The 15,362-nt window shown below is 46.9% G+C and overlaps 1 protein-coding gene across 2 annotated transcripts in view; it reads right to left on the reverse strand.

Moving 5' to 3' along the window:
* Positions 1–13,643, reverse strand: part of rnf130 (ring finger protein 130) — a 43,226-nt gene extending 29,583 nt beyond the window's left edge. For both annotated transcript variants that reach the window (XM_080840589.1, XM_080840588.1), the window contains exons 1-3: positions 13,507–13,643; positions 12,423–12,960; positions 223–417 (exon numbers count right to left, since the gene is read on the reverse strand). In XM_080840589.1, the coding sequence (XP_080696715.1) occupies positions 223–417; positions 12,423–12,696 (469 nt within the window). In that variant the 5' untranslated portion in view covers positions 12,697–12,960; positions 13,507–13,643. The remainder of the gene's footprint in view (positions 1–222; positions 418–12,422; positions 12,961–13,506) is intronic.
* Between the last annotated feature and the right edge of the window lie 1,719 nt (positions 13,644–15,362).

A 15,362-nucleotide genomic window follows, 5' to 3' on the forward strand; every position in this document is an offset into this window, starting at 1 on the left:
AAGAGGGAGAGAAAGTATATTTTGTGCGTGTGTGTGTATGTATATATATATACACACAAAAATGTGTATAGGAAATAATTTGACCCATATGTGTGTTAGGGAGAATGTGACTGCATGCGTGTTTGGGGGGGGCAACTGTAACAGGAGACATGTATACTGGTTGTGTGATTGTAAGTGTGTGTGTGTGTGTGTGTATGTGTGTGGGTGTTTATACAGCCTTACCTTCGTGGGCCATGGTGACGGTGTCTTCTTTGGAGCTGTTGTTGTAGATGAGGACAGCGGAGGCGTTGAAGGCGGCCGCCTTGAGGATCTTCTCCTTGAAGGTGCACTTGCCCCGCTGGAGCAGCGCCACCCACTGGGTGGAGCGGGGAGGCACCACAAAGCGTGTGTTCTGACAGCATCCCTGCAGGTCCACCACTGCGCATGACACACACACACACACACACACAAACACACGCACACACACACACACACACAGAAAAAAGGGTAAATGTGAGTGGTTCCATAACTGCCCTTTCACACAGCAAGTAAAACACACTTTATACATAGAAATATGCCTTCGTTTATTATAAATATGACTTTCTAAGAACAGGCTCCAGAGAAGTGGCAGCAACCCAGCCCAGCCTAGCCCAGCCCCGGTCCCTGTAGTGCCTGTGTGCACGCGTGCAGCTGGCTGACAAACGCTGCTCCTCGGGAAAGACGCCAGACTGGAGCACAAGCATATGAATAAGAGGAGGAGAGAGGAGAGAGGAGAGAGGAGAGAGGAGAGAGGAGAGAGGAGAGAGGAGAGAGGAGAGGGGGAGAAGAGTAGGGGGAAGGGAGAGTGGCTGTTCCTGTTGCTTTACTTCGCTCACTTCCCTGTTAGTTTTGTGTGTTCAAGACAAGCCCCCCTCCATCCATTACCAGGGAAATGATCACGTCACTCCAGGTAAGAGCATTCTATGCAAACTGATGGTCTACTACTTAGTGAAATGATTGAGAAGGCTGGGAGAGGGTTATGGTGGAGAGTGGAGAGAGGCCTGGCCCCCGTGTTGCTCAGGGATACCAAGGTCAATGTCATTGATTATGTTTAAGAGAAGAGAAGAGCTTTCTCTTTTATTCAGCAGCCTCCCCTGACTCTCTTGACTGTCCTCAGAACATATTAAATACAATACACAGACTCACAAACACAGACACGGCCATGTGGCCACCTGCTCATGGTGTATGTCAGTTACGCACACAACAACAAACACTTGCTTAAACGGGAACAGAACACTCAGATTCAATGTGCTGGGGAAGGTGACGAAAAAAAGAAGCAGCTGGCTTAATGGTAAATTGGTGAAATTGGTGAAATTGGTGAAATTGGTGTGTGCGTGTGCGTGTGCGTGTGCGTGTGCGTGTGCATGTGCGTGTTTTACTGGTGCATGGTGGCATCGTGCCCATCTCAGAGCTAACCTTCAAGGGACACCTTCTGAAATCAACACAAACTAATTCTGCAGCAGAATTCAGTCTGGGACCAGATGCATTGTGTGTGTGTGTGTGTGTGTGTGTGTGTGTGTGTGTGTGTGTGTGTGTGTGTGTGTGTGTGACGCATGTCTGTGTGGTCACGTGAAACACTGTACATCATACACAAACATACAACACACACACACACACACACACACACACACACACACACGCACAGACAGTAAATCATTAGCTCCTTGATGTATGGCTCCAGAGCTCTGGTCTCCTTGACTCCTGACCACTAAGAGCTACAGCTCTGTCAGGGAGGACCTGGCCAACACATGTTCCCCCACCACTCACTGATAATGGACCAGAGATAGCCTCCTGTCCAATGAGTACGGGCTCTTTAACATGACACAATGAAATGCCGCTCTGCAGCCGGTCGACCTCTTGGACTGGGGGCTCCTGAGCAGGGCGAACAGGCCTTTGATATGGTACATGGGGTCTGGGAGAGACACGCTACTGCTACTCAGTTATATGCCTGCATTTGTCTGTCTGTCTGTCTGTCTGTCAGTAGTCCTAATATTGTGTTATAGGGAGAGTAAGCATGTATGTCTGTCTGTCTGTCTGTCTGTGAGTAGTCCTAATATTGTGTTATAGGGAGAGTAAGCATGTCTGTCTGTCTGTCTGTCTGTCTGTCTGTCTGTCTGTCTGTCTGTCTGTCTGTCTGTCTGTCTGTCTGTCTGTCTGTCTGTCTGTCTGTCTGTGAGTAGTCCTAATATTGTGTTATAGGGAGAGTAAGCATGTCTGTCTGTCTGTCTGTCTGTCTGTCTGTCTGTGAGTAGTCCTAATATTGTGTTATAGGGAGAGTAAGCATGTCTGTCTGTCTGTCTGTCTGTCTGTCTGTCAGTAGTCCTAATATTGTGTTATAGGGAGAGTAAGCATGTCTGTCTGTCTGTCTGTCTGTCTGTCTGTCTGTCTGTCTGTCTGTCTGTCTGTCTGTCTGTCTGTCTGTCTGCATTTGCTGGCTAGTTCACTTGGCCCTTTAAAAGGTGTATAATTTTGCTGTTCTGAACTTGAGCATGATTATTCCCCCCACCCCCGCTGGTTTCTTGTCACATGACATTATTTGGCTGTGAACCACGGTCTGTTTATGTCATCAGCACGTAAGCATTGTGCAGCTTTTATTGACCAATACTGTTAGGCAACGACACAAATTAAGGGAGGGGGAAAAGCCACACACTTTGTGTTTGGTAATTTGGTCCTTTTTGCACTGCTATCATTTTGCAGCTTTACTTGCAGTGCATACATGTATGCCCGAAAGCATACATTGCCGCGTAGCTTTCCTTCTAGTCACGATTCTTTTCATATTGATAAATAATTTCACATATGAGGTTGATTTATTTATTTTTGGGAGATTTTTAGATCCACCACTGGTCATTTATAGTGTTTGCTTCCTGGTTTTGGTCAAGAAGGCTTACAAACCGCGCTAGAGTTCAGGTGAACCGTACCACACACCCTCATTTTATGGAGGACTCCCGTATTATGGTACCTTGGTGTGCTCTTGAGTTCGGAAAACAGCTTTCACATCTACAAAATAAACCTTACTAAAAGCTCATACTGACTCCAGTCCACAAAAAAAAAATATATTTACATAATTCTGTGTGTATGTATGGGTGAGCGAGTGTGAGAGCGAAAGAGAGAGAGAGGGAGAGAGAGAGAGAGGGAGAGAGAGGGGGCAAGAGAGAGTGAGAGAGAGAGAGTGTGTGTGACGAACCTCAAAGGCTTACTTTAAAATCCATGAATACATTATTTAGTGCATAATGATGACTCTGCTATGAAACACTCCCTTTGCTTTGACTTTAATGACCATCTGTGTGGGGCCACGGCCCTCGACCTAGCATCTGACACACACACACACACACACACACACACACACACACACACACACACACACACACACACACACACACACACACACACACACACACACACACACACACACAAACACACGCACGAACACACACACACACTAACACATACACAGGCAATGTGTCTTTTTATACCTGGAGGTCAGAACCAGCCTCAAAGGCAAAAGAAGAGAACAGTAGCTGAGCTATCCTGGAATCTGGCCCAGATAAATTCAATATCATAATTATATTCTCTTTTTTCCCCCCTCTGTGCTTTGATGTGGGGAGAGACCAGCAAAAAAACACTCATCTGTTTAGAAAAGGCGCACAGAAAGAGACAGATGACACGTGGTTTATGGTTTAGGTTTTTTGTCCTCCATTTAACTCTGCATGCCCATTCGCACCCTGCCAGCGAGAGCAAGATAGAAAGTGTGCATGACAGAGAGAGAGAGTGAGAAAGAGAGAAAAAAGAGAGAGAGAGACACAAAGGGAGAGAGTGGGGGTGGGGGGAGCGTATTCCCCATAAATGAGAACGTAACAGTAATAAGCTGCCTTCTCTGGAAATTTGTGCGGGTCATTCATCCTCAGTCTCACTTGTGTCAGCAGGATCAACTCGAGTCTATCGAAGAAGCTTCTCATCACATGAAAGTGCCTTCAGTGCGTTACTGGACTATGTCTCTGTGGAGGCAAAGACTCATACAGTCCCTGGCATAAGCTCACTTAAGCTCTAAGTGGGTTTTTATGTTTAAGAGTAGAGCCCACAAATTCAAAACAGCGTGAATTCTGCGAAAGAGAGGTTTGGACTTCTACCACATATGTTAAAATACAGTAATGAGATCGACTACAGAGGCTGCTGATACCATATGACCCAGAAGAGCTCTGTTTACATCCAACAGACAGCAAATGTAGCAGGCAAACAAACCTTTGCCTGGCTGCCTCAAAGCCTCAACACATGGACTTTAATGTGGAATGATAGCATGTCCATACAGGCTGGGAATCTGATTAAAAAATAATAATAATAATAAAAGAGTTAAATAAAAGAGCTGGAGGGCCAAATCCTTCCCAGAAGCCCTCACTGCTGTCAATACTCATCTACTCTTGTGGTGAGATGGAGCAGCATGGGACGGGGAGTGGAGGGGCGTTGGTATGGGGGGAGGGGGGATGTCACAAGGGGTTCGAGTTTTAATTTCAATCGAGCGATTGGGGAAATCATTCAGGCCAAGCTTGTATGCTGTCGTTTGGCAACATCACCAGCCAGACAACTGTTAGGTCCAGCTGACACGAGGGAGGCCGAGTAAGACCAAACGAGCTGAGCATGAACTCATTTTGGGGATGCACAGGCGTTTATTGAAAAGAGCCACAAGCGGGAGATCACCACCATCACAACTTCCTCTATTTTCATGGCCGTTGTGTGCATTATCACAGATCTAACAAATAAAAACAACACACTCACCGTGAGAGTGAAATTCTCACTGTGATAAAACAAGCAGACCAGGCTCTCTCTGACACAGGAAATAGCTTGGCAGTATCACCAGAGTATGTGTGTCTGCGTGTGTGTCTGTGTGTGTCTGTGTGTGTGTCTGTGTGTGTGTCTGTGTGTGTGTCTGTGTGTGTGTCTGTGTGTGTGTCTGTGTGTGTGTCTGTGTGTGTGTCTGTGTGTGTGTCTGTGTGTGTGTCTGTGTGTGTGTCTGTGTGTTTATGTGTGGGTGTGAGACAGAAAATTGATGCAAAGTGATGCGTGCTCCAACAGGCTGCACAGCTCCACTGAGGTGGTGATCAAAGCAACCACAGTACAGCTGTGAGGGAAGAAAAAAGTAGTACAGCAAGAAGAAGAGGAAGACGAAGAAGAAGAAGATGGAGACAAAGCAGAAGAACAGGAAGGAGAAGATGGATAAGAAGGAAGATAAACAAGACTTAAAGAACGAAAAAGAAGATTTGTGGGTGCCAATGTTTCTGGCAAGACCTTGAGTCAGAAACCGGTAAACCACGGCATGTAGGAGGGGCCCCCTTTCAAGAGACACCTGCACAACACAACGGCACCAACCTCACTCACACACACACACACACACACACACAAACACACACACACACACACACACACACACACACACACACACACACACTAAGGGAACGTGGCAGGCACCTGTGGGAGAGACAGCATCAGTATGATGCCTGGCGTGGGCGTAAGGAACAGTTCCAGCAGCGCTTTTGTACGTGGGGGAAGAGCGGGGGAAGGGGGGGGGGGGGGACATCTATTGTCTTTGTCTACCACACATGAAAGAGCTGCCTGGAAGTACACAGGCACAATATAATATGTAGCTTAAGCTGTTATGAACAACATGGGGGCTGATGACATTTAAGATGCATCATATACTGTTATGTTTAGGTTCTTTGTTCTTGTTTAGTTGAGGTGCTGACCCTCATGGAATTCTATTCACATCTTCATGTCTGGGGACTTATGTTGGGTCATCCGCAGGCTGATTGGAAGCCAGCTTATAATGACAATATGATGCAAATGAGTAGGACTCTGATGTACAACTCCCACGTAGCGTAAAAGCTGTCTGTTAATGCATTCCTTTCTATTCTTATCCCTACCCACATTTCTCACCGTCTTGTCCATTTCCAAATTCTGCCAATGCCACAATTATTTACCATGAATCTGGTAAATAACATTATACTACTAAAGTCACTATATAGTATACATAGTCTCCATTGCATGTGTTCAGCTACAGGCTGCTAAAAGACCTGAAGCAGAAACCCACAGAAAGAGAGCTCAAAATAGGTGCAACACCCTACACACTGTGTGATGAGTGGCAAGCACATTCATCATCCTCTGTTTCTCGCTCGCTCGCTCACTCCCTCACTCCCTCACTCACTCCCTCCCTCACTCCCTCCCTCACTCCCTCCCTCACTCTTTCTCTCTCCCTCACTCTCTCACCTTCCCTCTCTCTCTCCTTCCCTCCCTCTCTCTCTCACTCACTCTCTGTCTCTCTGTCTCTCAGAACCCAGAAGCAGTTCACAATGTTAGCAGAATTCGGGAGGAGAGAGAGAGAGAGAGAGCACTGTGTGATTAAGAGTTGCGTAAGCAGCGGTGAGTCAGGCATGTCTGGCCAGGTAAGAGACCCCCGGCTACCTCTGCTGACGTGGAGTCTGCGTGTGAGCTGCCATCGCCTCCTTCTGAAAACACTGCAAGGTCAGTGAGAGACCAGGCTCCAATATGACTAAACAATCCCTTGTAATTTTCTATGAGTTTGTGGTTGTCACATTCACATATGCAAAACCTACTGTGTAATTCAATCGGTTAACTCAGAGTGTGTGTGTGTGTGTGTATGTGTGTGTGTGTGTGTGTGTGAGTGTGTGTGTCAGTAATGTTCCCCTTGCCCTCTCTACGCAGGAATCGGCCATGATGAAACCGCTACTTAAATCAATATCCCTACATTATAACAGAGCTCACATTTCCGCTCTGCATCTCTTACAGACACATATCACAGGCATGGGCTACTGTCTTGCAGGTCTTCTTCCCTCAGTCTTCCCTCTCCCTCACACCCTCTTTATGTCTCTTTCTCTCTCTTTCTTCCCTCTCTCTCTCCCTCTCCCTCACGCTCTCTTTTTCCCTTTTCACCCTCTCCCTCTCCCTCACGCTCTCCTTCTCCCCTTCTCTTTTCCTTGCCTTTCTCACTCACTTGCCCCATGGCCATGTGTTCTTGAGGTCCTGGGTCAATTTAACGGTGCGTTGCATCCTTAATGTAGCGGGTGGGGGCTTCTCCTCCCCCACAAAAGGTGCTATCAACAGTCTGGTTACATCCATCATTCAGGAGGAGAGCTGCCAGTGAGACAGAGATGGAGAGAGAGAGAAAGATAGAGGGAGATGGAGAGAGAGGGAGAGAAAGAGAGAGCGAGAGAGCGCTGTGTCTAACAACTTTCATTGGGAGTATGAGGCCTTCATTCACAGATATCCATTCCTTGAAAGAGTGGCGTACCCTCAGTAGAGCATATGATGGAGACAGACAGTGCAAAATCTCTCCGTCTCCAAGCTCGGGTTACTAGTTGCTATACTCTCACCTCAGCAAGCACCATCCACAACAATGTCAACTTCAATGGTTTTCTGTATTAATATCATCATTATTCTGCTTCCTTATGCCTCCACAGAGCCTGGGGCAGTGCTGCCTCAGCAATCACAGAATCGGCAGCACACACCAGGCTACTAAGCACACTCTTATGACTCTCAGTGCGTCAATACGCCAGCCGCACTGTAGCGCATTCACTAAGACTGTGACAATTACAGGCGGGAGGCTTGGGGTGCCCTACATGCAAAGCTGGTGTGGAGTGAAGAGAGCTTCTTGTTGCCCAAGTTATAAATATCATCTCAAAGTCTCAGCAGTGCTCCCACGGTAGACCATGGAGATATGCACTGGCTTATTTGGATGAGTCAGAGCGCGTTGCCTGCTCCTCTGGCCGGCGCAGTGCCTGGCGAGAGGCTTAATATCTGGAATCGACGCCGTGCCACAGAGCCATTTACAGCCGTTTGAGCCCACACCCGAAAACGACACTCCGTCTGCGAAAGAGCACCGCGGGAAACCCGCACTGCGACGTCATCGACGCACGTCACCATCAACTTTGATGTCTGATTGGTTGGGGGTCCCCAGCTTGGCTTCCCATTGGTAGTTGGTGGGGGCGAAGGCTGGTGGTTGGAGTGGCAACCGTCGAGGAGATGGAGGACAGGTGAATGGGGGGGGGGGGGGGGGGGGGGGGGGGGGGGGAGTTAAAGGCAGAGGTCTACGCGGTCTTCATTGCCTAGGGCTACGCATCAGAGCAGCTTGAGCAACGAGGCCCTGGTTGGAGTGGCAACCGTCGAGGAGATGGAGGACAGGTGAATGGGGGGGGGGGGGGGGGGGGGGAGTTAAAGGCAGAGGTCTACGCGGTCTTCATTGCCTAGGGCTACGCATCAGAGCAGCTTGAGCAACGACTATTTGATCTCCCTGCTTGATGTCCCCTTTACTGCCAGACAGCCTGGGACAAACAGAATGGACAGGACAGAGGGAAAGAGAGAGAGAGAGAGAGAGAATGAACAGAGAAAGAGTAGAGAGAGAGAGAAGAGACAGATAGAGGAGGGATTGGAAAGGCTGAAGAAATTCCACACGCACGGTTTCAGAAACTATGTATGCACAGAAAAAAAAGATTCATGGAAAAAAAACAAGTGGCTGGAGAAACAGTGGAAAGAGAAAGCTTGCAGCACAAGAGAAGGTGAACCTAGCAGGCGAGCAGCGAAGTAAGCGTAGAGAGGGCTTTAGAAGCTGACATGCACCCCGAGAGGAAGCACAGTCTTCACTCTGTCTTGACTGAGCACGGAACCGTTGGCGGCTTTATCTCCCTTGAGCAAAGACGATGTGGCCATGCTTGCACTGCATTCAGAACTTTATTGAGCCGTCTGTACTGTGGATTGATGAAACCTTCTTCCACACATGCACACTGCAGGAACACAATTAGACATGCTTCTCTTGTCCCTCATTTTCAAAGCACAGAACCTAGAGCTCTACTAAGAATACTTCCCTACAGTTTAGGTCATGGCGCGCTTGTTGATGGAGAAATTACTTTTGGAGAAAGAGGGGGGGGAGGGGGCACAAAAATCCCCAACTGTCCAAAACACGACCCCATGACCCCCATGTAGGCCAAGCATAGCAGGCGGCGAATGAGGTTTCCTGTCACCTTGCCGCCCGTGGTTGTTTTTCTGTTTTCACTCTGTTTTGTCCCTTCAAACAAGAACATGATGTCTGAAACAACATAACACACTCCATTTGAGCGAAACAAGCACACCATGCTCTAGTCAAAGCATCTCAATACAACTCTGACAGAGAGAGAGAGAGAGAGAGAGAGAGAGAGAGAGAGAGAGACAGACAGCAATATAGCCCTGGGTGACCTTCAGGCGAGAGGGGGAGATAGCGGCGCCCACCAAGCCTACACTCGCACTGAGTGGTGATACCGTTTACCCAGGGGCTGAGAGGGTGCAACAACATCCTGCCTGTCCAGGGAGCTACAAGTACCTCGACCAGGGTCAAAAGAGACAGGGCTATCAGCACAAAAAAATTGGGTTGGTCTTAGCACATTAAATGTGCTTTAAATGCCCACACTTTGCTCTTTTGTGCCTTACTGCAGTTCATAAGTAAAGAGGAAGGACACGCACACAACTGTATACTGTAATGGAGGAAGCTGCTTCTAAAGAGAAAGACAGGGGGGTATGACTGTGGCACACTTTCCGCTCTGCCCAGTTACATTTTAGGAATTAGTCACGGCTGAAGTGCCGGTTTCCACTGTGCCAGCCAATCAGGTCAGTCAGTTTGACCCTTGTGGTGCAAAGTCTCATGGGCCTTTTGGTTCCTGTTCTGTTGCAATGCCTCCAAACACACATGTGGGGTGGGATAGAGAGACAGAGAGAGTCACTGATGGAGACAGAGACAGAGAGAGACAAAGAGATAGAGAGAGGGTGGGAGAGAGAGGCAGAGAGAGTAACTGATGGAGGGAGAGAGAAAGAGAGAAAGGGTGGGAAAGAGAGGCAGAAAGAGTCACTAATAAATGGAGAGAAAGAGTGGCCAATGGAGCCACTGGCGTCTTGCTTGGATGGCTCTGGCTGGGCGTGCTGACCTCTTTAGGCTGATTTATGGTCAGAGACGTAAGCGTAAGCGCAGGCGCAAGAGGCCGCGCAAGCCCCTTGCGCGATCCTTGCGCAACTTTTCACGTCTTGCGTGCGTCGGCCCCTTTTTCTAGACTTGCGCCATTTTTTACGCAAGCCTATTGTTCTGGGTGTGAATTGCTCGGCAACACCCGCAACCATTCAGGGAGCATGAATTGCTATGAGTAAATTTTGCGCAACAATGTAACACCAACGCAGAACCAAGCAGCCGCCTTTAGGGGTGGGTGTTTGTGCCGCATCCCTGGGTCAGACTCCTCCCTCCGGCCACAGCTGGCTGGACAGTGGAGAGGCAAGGGAGGGGAAAACCACAGACAGGATGAACTAGGACACCACCGCACTGACCGAGAGAGAGAGAGAGAGAGAGAGAGAGAGAGAGAGAGAGAGAGAGTGGAAAAACTCTCAGACCCTATCAGAAGGACTTAACTGGTTTGGCTGGTCAGCTCAATCTAACTGGAGCACAGCCACACTCACACGACAGGCTGTTCCAAAACAAGCAATTGATATAATAGAGGCGAACACCCTTTAATCATTTATATGGCCTGGATTTCTCATGGTCTATAACTCATTGATCTTTTTTGGGGGGAGCGGGGGGGTAGTTGAGCAGTCCATACAAACGTTGATGCAACTGGGAGAAGGACGGGGCAAAAATAGCTCCCCGTTATGTGGTAATTGAACAAGATGCCTAGGGCAGGAGTGAGGACATGTGAGGCGCTATCAAGATGACATTCAGGAAAAAAAAAAGAAGCAAAACAAACAGACTTCTCTGCCTGCGTTCAGTGCCTCTGATATTCATCCGGTCACCAAAACACAGATAATGAACAGCACACACACACACACACACACACACACACACACACACACACACACAAGTGTCTGCCACTTAAAGACCCCAAGCACTTACGTAAGCGCTGAAAAAGAAGGAAGGGGTTAGGGGACGCAGCAGTTTCCACATGCACACAGATGTGCGAGCAAACACACACACACATACACACACACAAGTTTAGTGAGTCTGGTTTAAACATATTTGAACTGAGATGTTGCCCCAAAGTGAACAGGGCGGCTGGGGACAGTGGCTTGGACAGTTCAGTCAAGCCATGTCTTGCAAAACGGCCTACTCTTGCAGGAAAGACAAAACACACACACACAAACATGCGTGCACACACACACACACACACACACACACACACACACAGCTTGCTCTTGCAGGAAAGAAAACAAAAGAAAGAAGGCTGAAGAGGAGGAGCCTACCCGCAAGAGAACATGCAGCAGGTTCCCTGAAACACACAAGGACACTAAGAGAAACCAAAGTTGGCCCTTATCATGACTTACAATAATTGGGTTAAAGAGCCATGTGCAATTCAAGACACTGTCCAAAAAGACATGATATGGTGTCAATATCACCAACCACAAGAGCACACGCAAGCACACACACACACACACACACACACACACACACACACACACACACACACACACACACACAAATAGACAAGCACATACATTGAGAATGTCATACTGTTTTCATTCTTTCATTACACTAATAGCTTGATTTGCAACAGTATTTATGAGTTGGGTAACTAGGAAAACACCTGAGCTGAGGATTGACAGTCTTCTTATTTTAAGGACAGGTTTCCACATAACAGACAGAGATTTAAATGTTCATTTGTGCCTTTACTCTGTAATTATATCTGGGGGGGTTAAAATGCATTCAGTTCTTTTAAACTCACAACATTAAACATTAATGCATACCTATCTAGGAGGTCCACTCCAATGAAGGCCCATTAAGGCTTGGTTGTACTGATAACAGCCAAACAGTTAAGCTGACCTGACATTCTCAAGAACTCTTTAAAACGGTAGCGGATGGTGGACCACCAAGCGTTCAATCATTGTGACATGGTAAAGTGTGCGACGGTTTAAATATGCGTTAAATAGAAGTTAACACAAATCGGCGCTAAATGTTTGACCTCTATGCCTTCACCACAACCGTACAGCAACTTCTCATAGACAAAGTGTCTGTGTACACTCATTGTGACATAACTAACAAAACTGAAGGATCAAACTCTAATTGTATTGGCAAGGACAGGGGTGTGCGTACACACGCAGACACACACACACACACACACACACACACACACACACACACACACACACACACACACACACAATAGACAGGGCAACAGCGACTAGTGAGCGATGTCCAAAGGACTGTAGGCAAGAGCTTATGCATGAAAACCGTGATAGTAGGCTAATTATTCCATTAGAATATCCACATCAGACAGTAGGATAATAACACCGTTCGCGCTTGCCTTTCATCACAAGCCGCTAAGAAAATATGTAGACGTCATATAGGACATGGGCTGGAACAGGGAGCCTCTTTACAGCAGTATTTTAAAGCTTACCTCCATTCACCGGCGCGGGTGCTATCACGATTCCCTTGGCTTCCGTTTTGGGTGAATTCTGCCCGTACCTCCCGTCGTCCTTCGTGAGCATTTGTTTAGGGTTGCCTTTGAGGTCCAACACTGTGGCGTTGACCGTCGCGCTGTAATAGTCCTCTTTGCTCACCATGTTTTTGTCGGCACGGACTGAGAGCATGCACCTGGGCAGGACGAGGATGAGCATGACGGCGGAGAGAGAGCTGCTGCATGGCGTTGCTGCGGACCACCTCTTCAGCATCTTCGGAATGTCTTACTGCTAGTCCGCTTTAGCAACCCAATCCGTCACTGAAGAAATTATATCACACACGCATACACACACAGACGCACACGCACACGCACACTGACTCACATACACACTTCTTTATCCGAGGGGCAGGGGTCTGGCGAGGTAGCCTTCCTTATCGCATGCCCACCTCGTAGCCTCCGGTCATGAAAACATCTTCACACCATGTTCGTATTCCAATATATGCGCTGCCTACTGTCTTGACTGTCCGAATATTAACTGCAAAGAGGTAAAAGTGACAAGACAATATAAACAACCCTTACATGTTACGCCAGTGGTTATGCCAATCGTTATATTAAAATCGTTTCCTATTAAGACATTACTCCAGTGGGTACGTGAGCAAGTAGTTAAATATTAACGCATTTTTTCCATCAAAGACAGCCATTATGATTTCATTACTGTTTACTGTTTAGGTCGTGATACATTCATGCGGGATTCTACAGATGCCAGACTATTGTCTAAAGTCAGATTACCTGGACCGAAAAAACGGCACTGCCATGGATAGCTCTGTAGAGCTCTTTATCCAAACACACGAACCTTAACTGCACTCTTGCGCAAGACATGTATGAATGCCAAAACTGTCAATATGACGGATAAGGAAATGTAATGGACGTAGGTTGCATCTGCAACAAATGTATCGCTAAAGCTGTCAATATTGCTTTGTGCTCGCAATTAGCTTGATAACGATAGCCAGCTGCCATGCAGCTATCTACCGAGATAGCATTGATTTCCTGGTGCGAAAACAACAAGCTTTACCTACCGTACCTTTTCAAATGGCCTCGCTAAAGATGTTTTTGTTTTAACTTTGCTTTTTTTCCGTTTATATTTTTTACGCTGCGTCCCCACGGCCAAAAAACAAGGCGAGCTCGCAAATCCGCTCCCGTCGTATTCCTTCTGCGACGCGGTGGCGTGCGCAAGCGCGAGGAGTATACGAAGCTCGCCCACAGAACGAAAGAGGAGACAAACGTGCACGCTGAAAGGGGGTAGTGTATTAAAAACGAAACAGACGCTGATCATCAGACCTGATGTGTTTGTTGTAGCTAATGTCTATTCCGGTCCATCGTCAAACACTTTAATGAATGGTGTCCATTTGTGGACAGTTCAATTATTTCCATTTTGGGTTTGTTTATCATAATGAGTCTCTCCAAATAATGTTGGGGCAGCATCAGCAGATCTATAGCAATAAGATAACAGTAGTAGTTACTATCTTGTAATCTCAAATTATTTGATTGCCGAGACTCTCAATCCACGATGTCGGACGGTGTTTGCCATGAACAAACTGCTCCAGATACATCTGTCAAAAACTTGATTTTTGTATGTATTGGTGTGCAGAGAAAACTGTAATGCACATGTCTGTGTCCTGGAAAACTAAACTTTATAGCCTGTTATTTACTCTGTGTGGACAGGCCAATGACTTTTAAACAAAACTGAATAAAAAAAAAATATGAGTGTATTTCAATGTTATCAACATTTTGAATAATGAAAACAATCCTGATCATTTTCGTCATAATAAATGCATGTAAGGGCTAAATTGACACTGACAATTAAGGACACTCTATTATATGTATCCTTGTAGCCTTTAAGTACGTTTGTCAGCACTAGCCGGGGGTGTGTCCAGATGTTTCTTAAGCTGGCACATCCAGGCAAGGACATTTCTACTTTAGGGGCCCCAAGCAAAAGTCTGAGCATGGGCCCCCTAACACCCTACCCCCTGTCCCCGCCATCTACACCATCTTCAAAAGGCATCTGTTCAGTGTCTTATGTGGAATTCTTGTTACTGTGGACAAATGTCTGCTTTGCCTAACCTGACGACACCCCTGCCAGAGCCCCCCCCCCCCCCCCCCCCCCCCAATCCCAACCACACTCCCTGAGTACAGCTGATTATGCTAGTCCACAGCAACCACAATTCCATGGGAACCCCCTCGAAATCTATGGTTTTGTGCCGGAGACTATAATTACATGTTCAGAAACCCTCTACAGGGTCCCCATACCGTTACCTTGCTAGGAGCTTTGTGATACAGTTCAGCAATGCAGTGATACATAACTACCTGACATACCATTCGATAACAAAAGCAGGCATTAGGAGGGAAAGAAGAAAAACAAACAGAGGAAGACGAAAAGCAAACAGCGGTTTTTGAGACTCTGTTACGCTGACTGAAGTAGGTATGGATATGATTGTATTGGTCCCTGCAGATGAATGGCTTGTTGATTCTAACAACGATTAGCTTGTCAGTATCGCAAGGTGTTTTATAAGGTGTTTGCATGTGGCTGCTATGGTTATTTCCTTTCCACTGTAACCTATTTTCACAGGATGCATAAATGGCAGGTATTGTACTGTATGTCAGATGGCTATTTAGGTCTGCTAGTTTACATAGGATGTAGCCAAGGCTGTGGATTAAGAATTTCATACAGATCCTAATAAATAATTGTATTTATATAGCACACTTTAAGTCACAGAGAAGTCTCAAGGTGCTTTATAAGCATGCAAAGATGTCAAAAGAGTCTTGACATAGAGAAACAGAAACAGACCCCAGCTGTCAGAAAAGGGCAGTCTAGATCTGTGGTCAATGGTTGAGTGCTTGCTGTAAGAAAATCAAATGTGATGTAGTTTAATGTAGAAT

This window comes from Sprattus sprattus, assembly GCF_963457725.1.
Source record: "Sprattus sprattus genome assembly, chromosome: 6".
Lineage (NCBI taxonomy): Eukaryota > Metazoa > Chordata > Actinopteri > Clupeiformes > Clupeidae > Sprattus > Sprattus sprattus.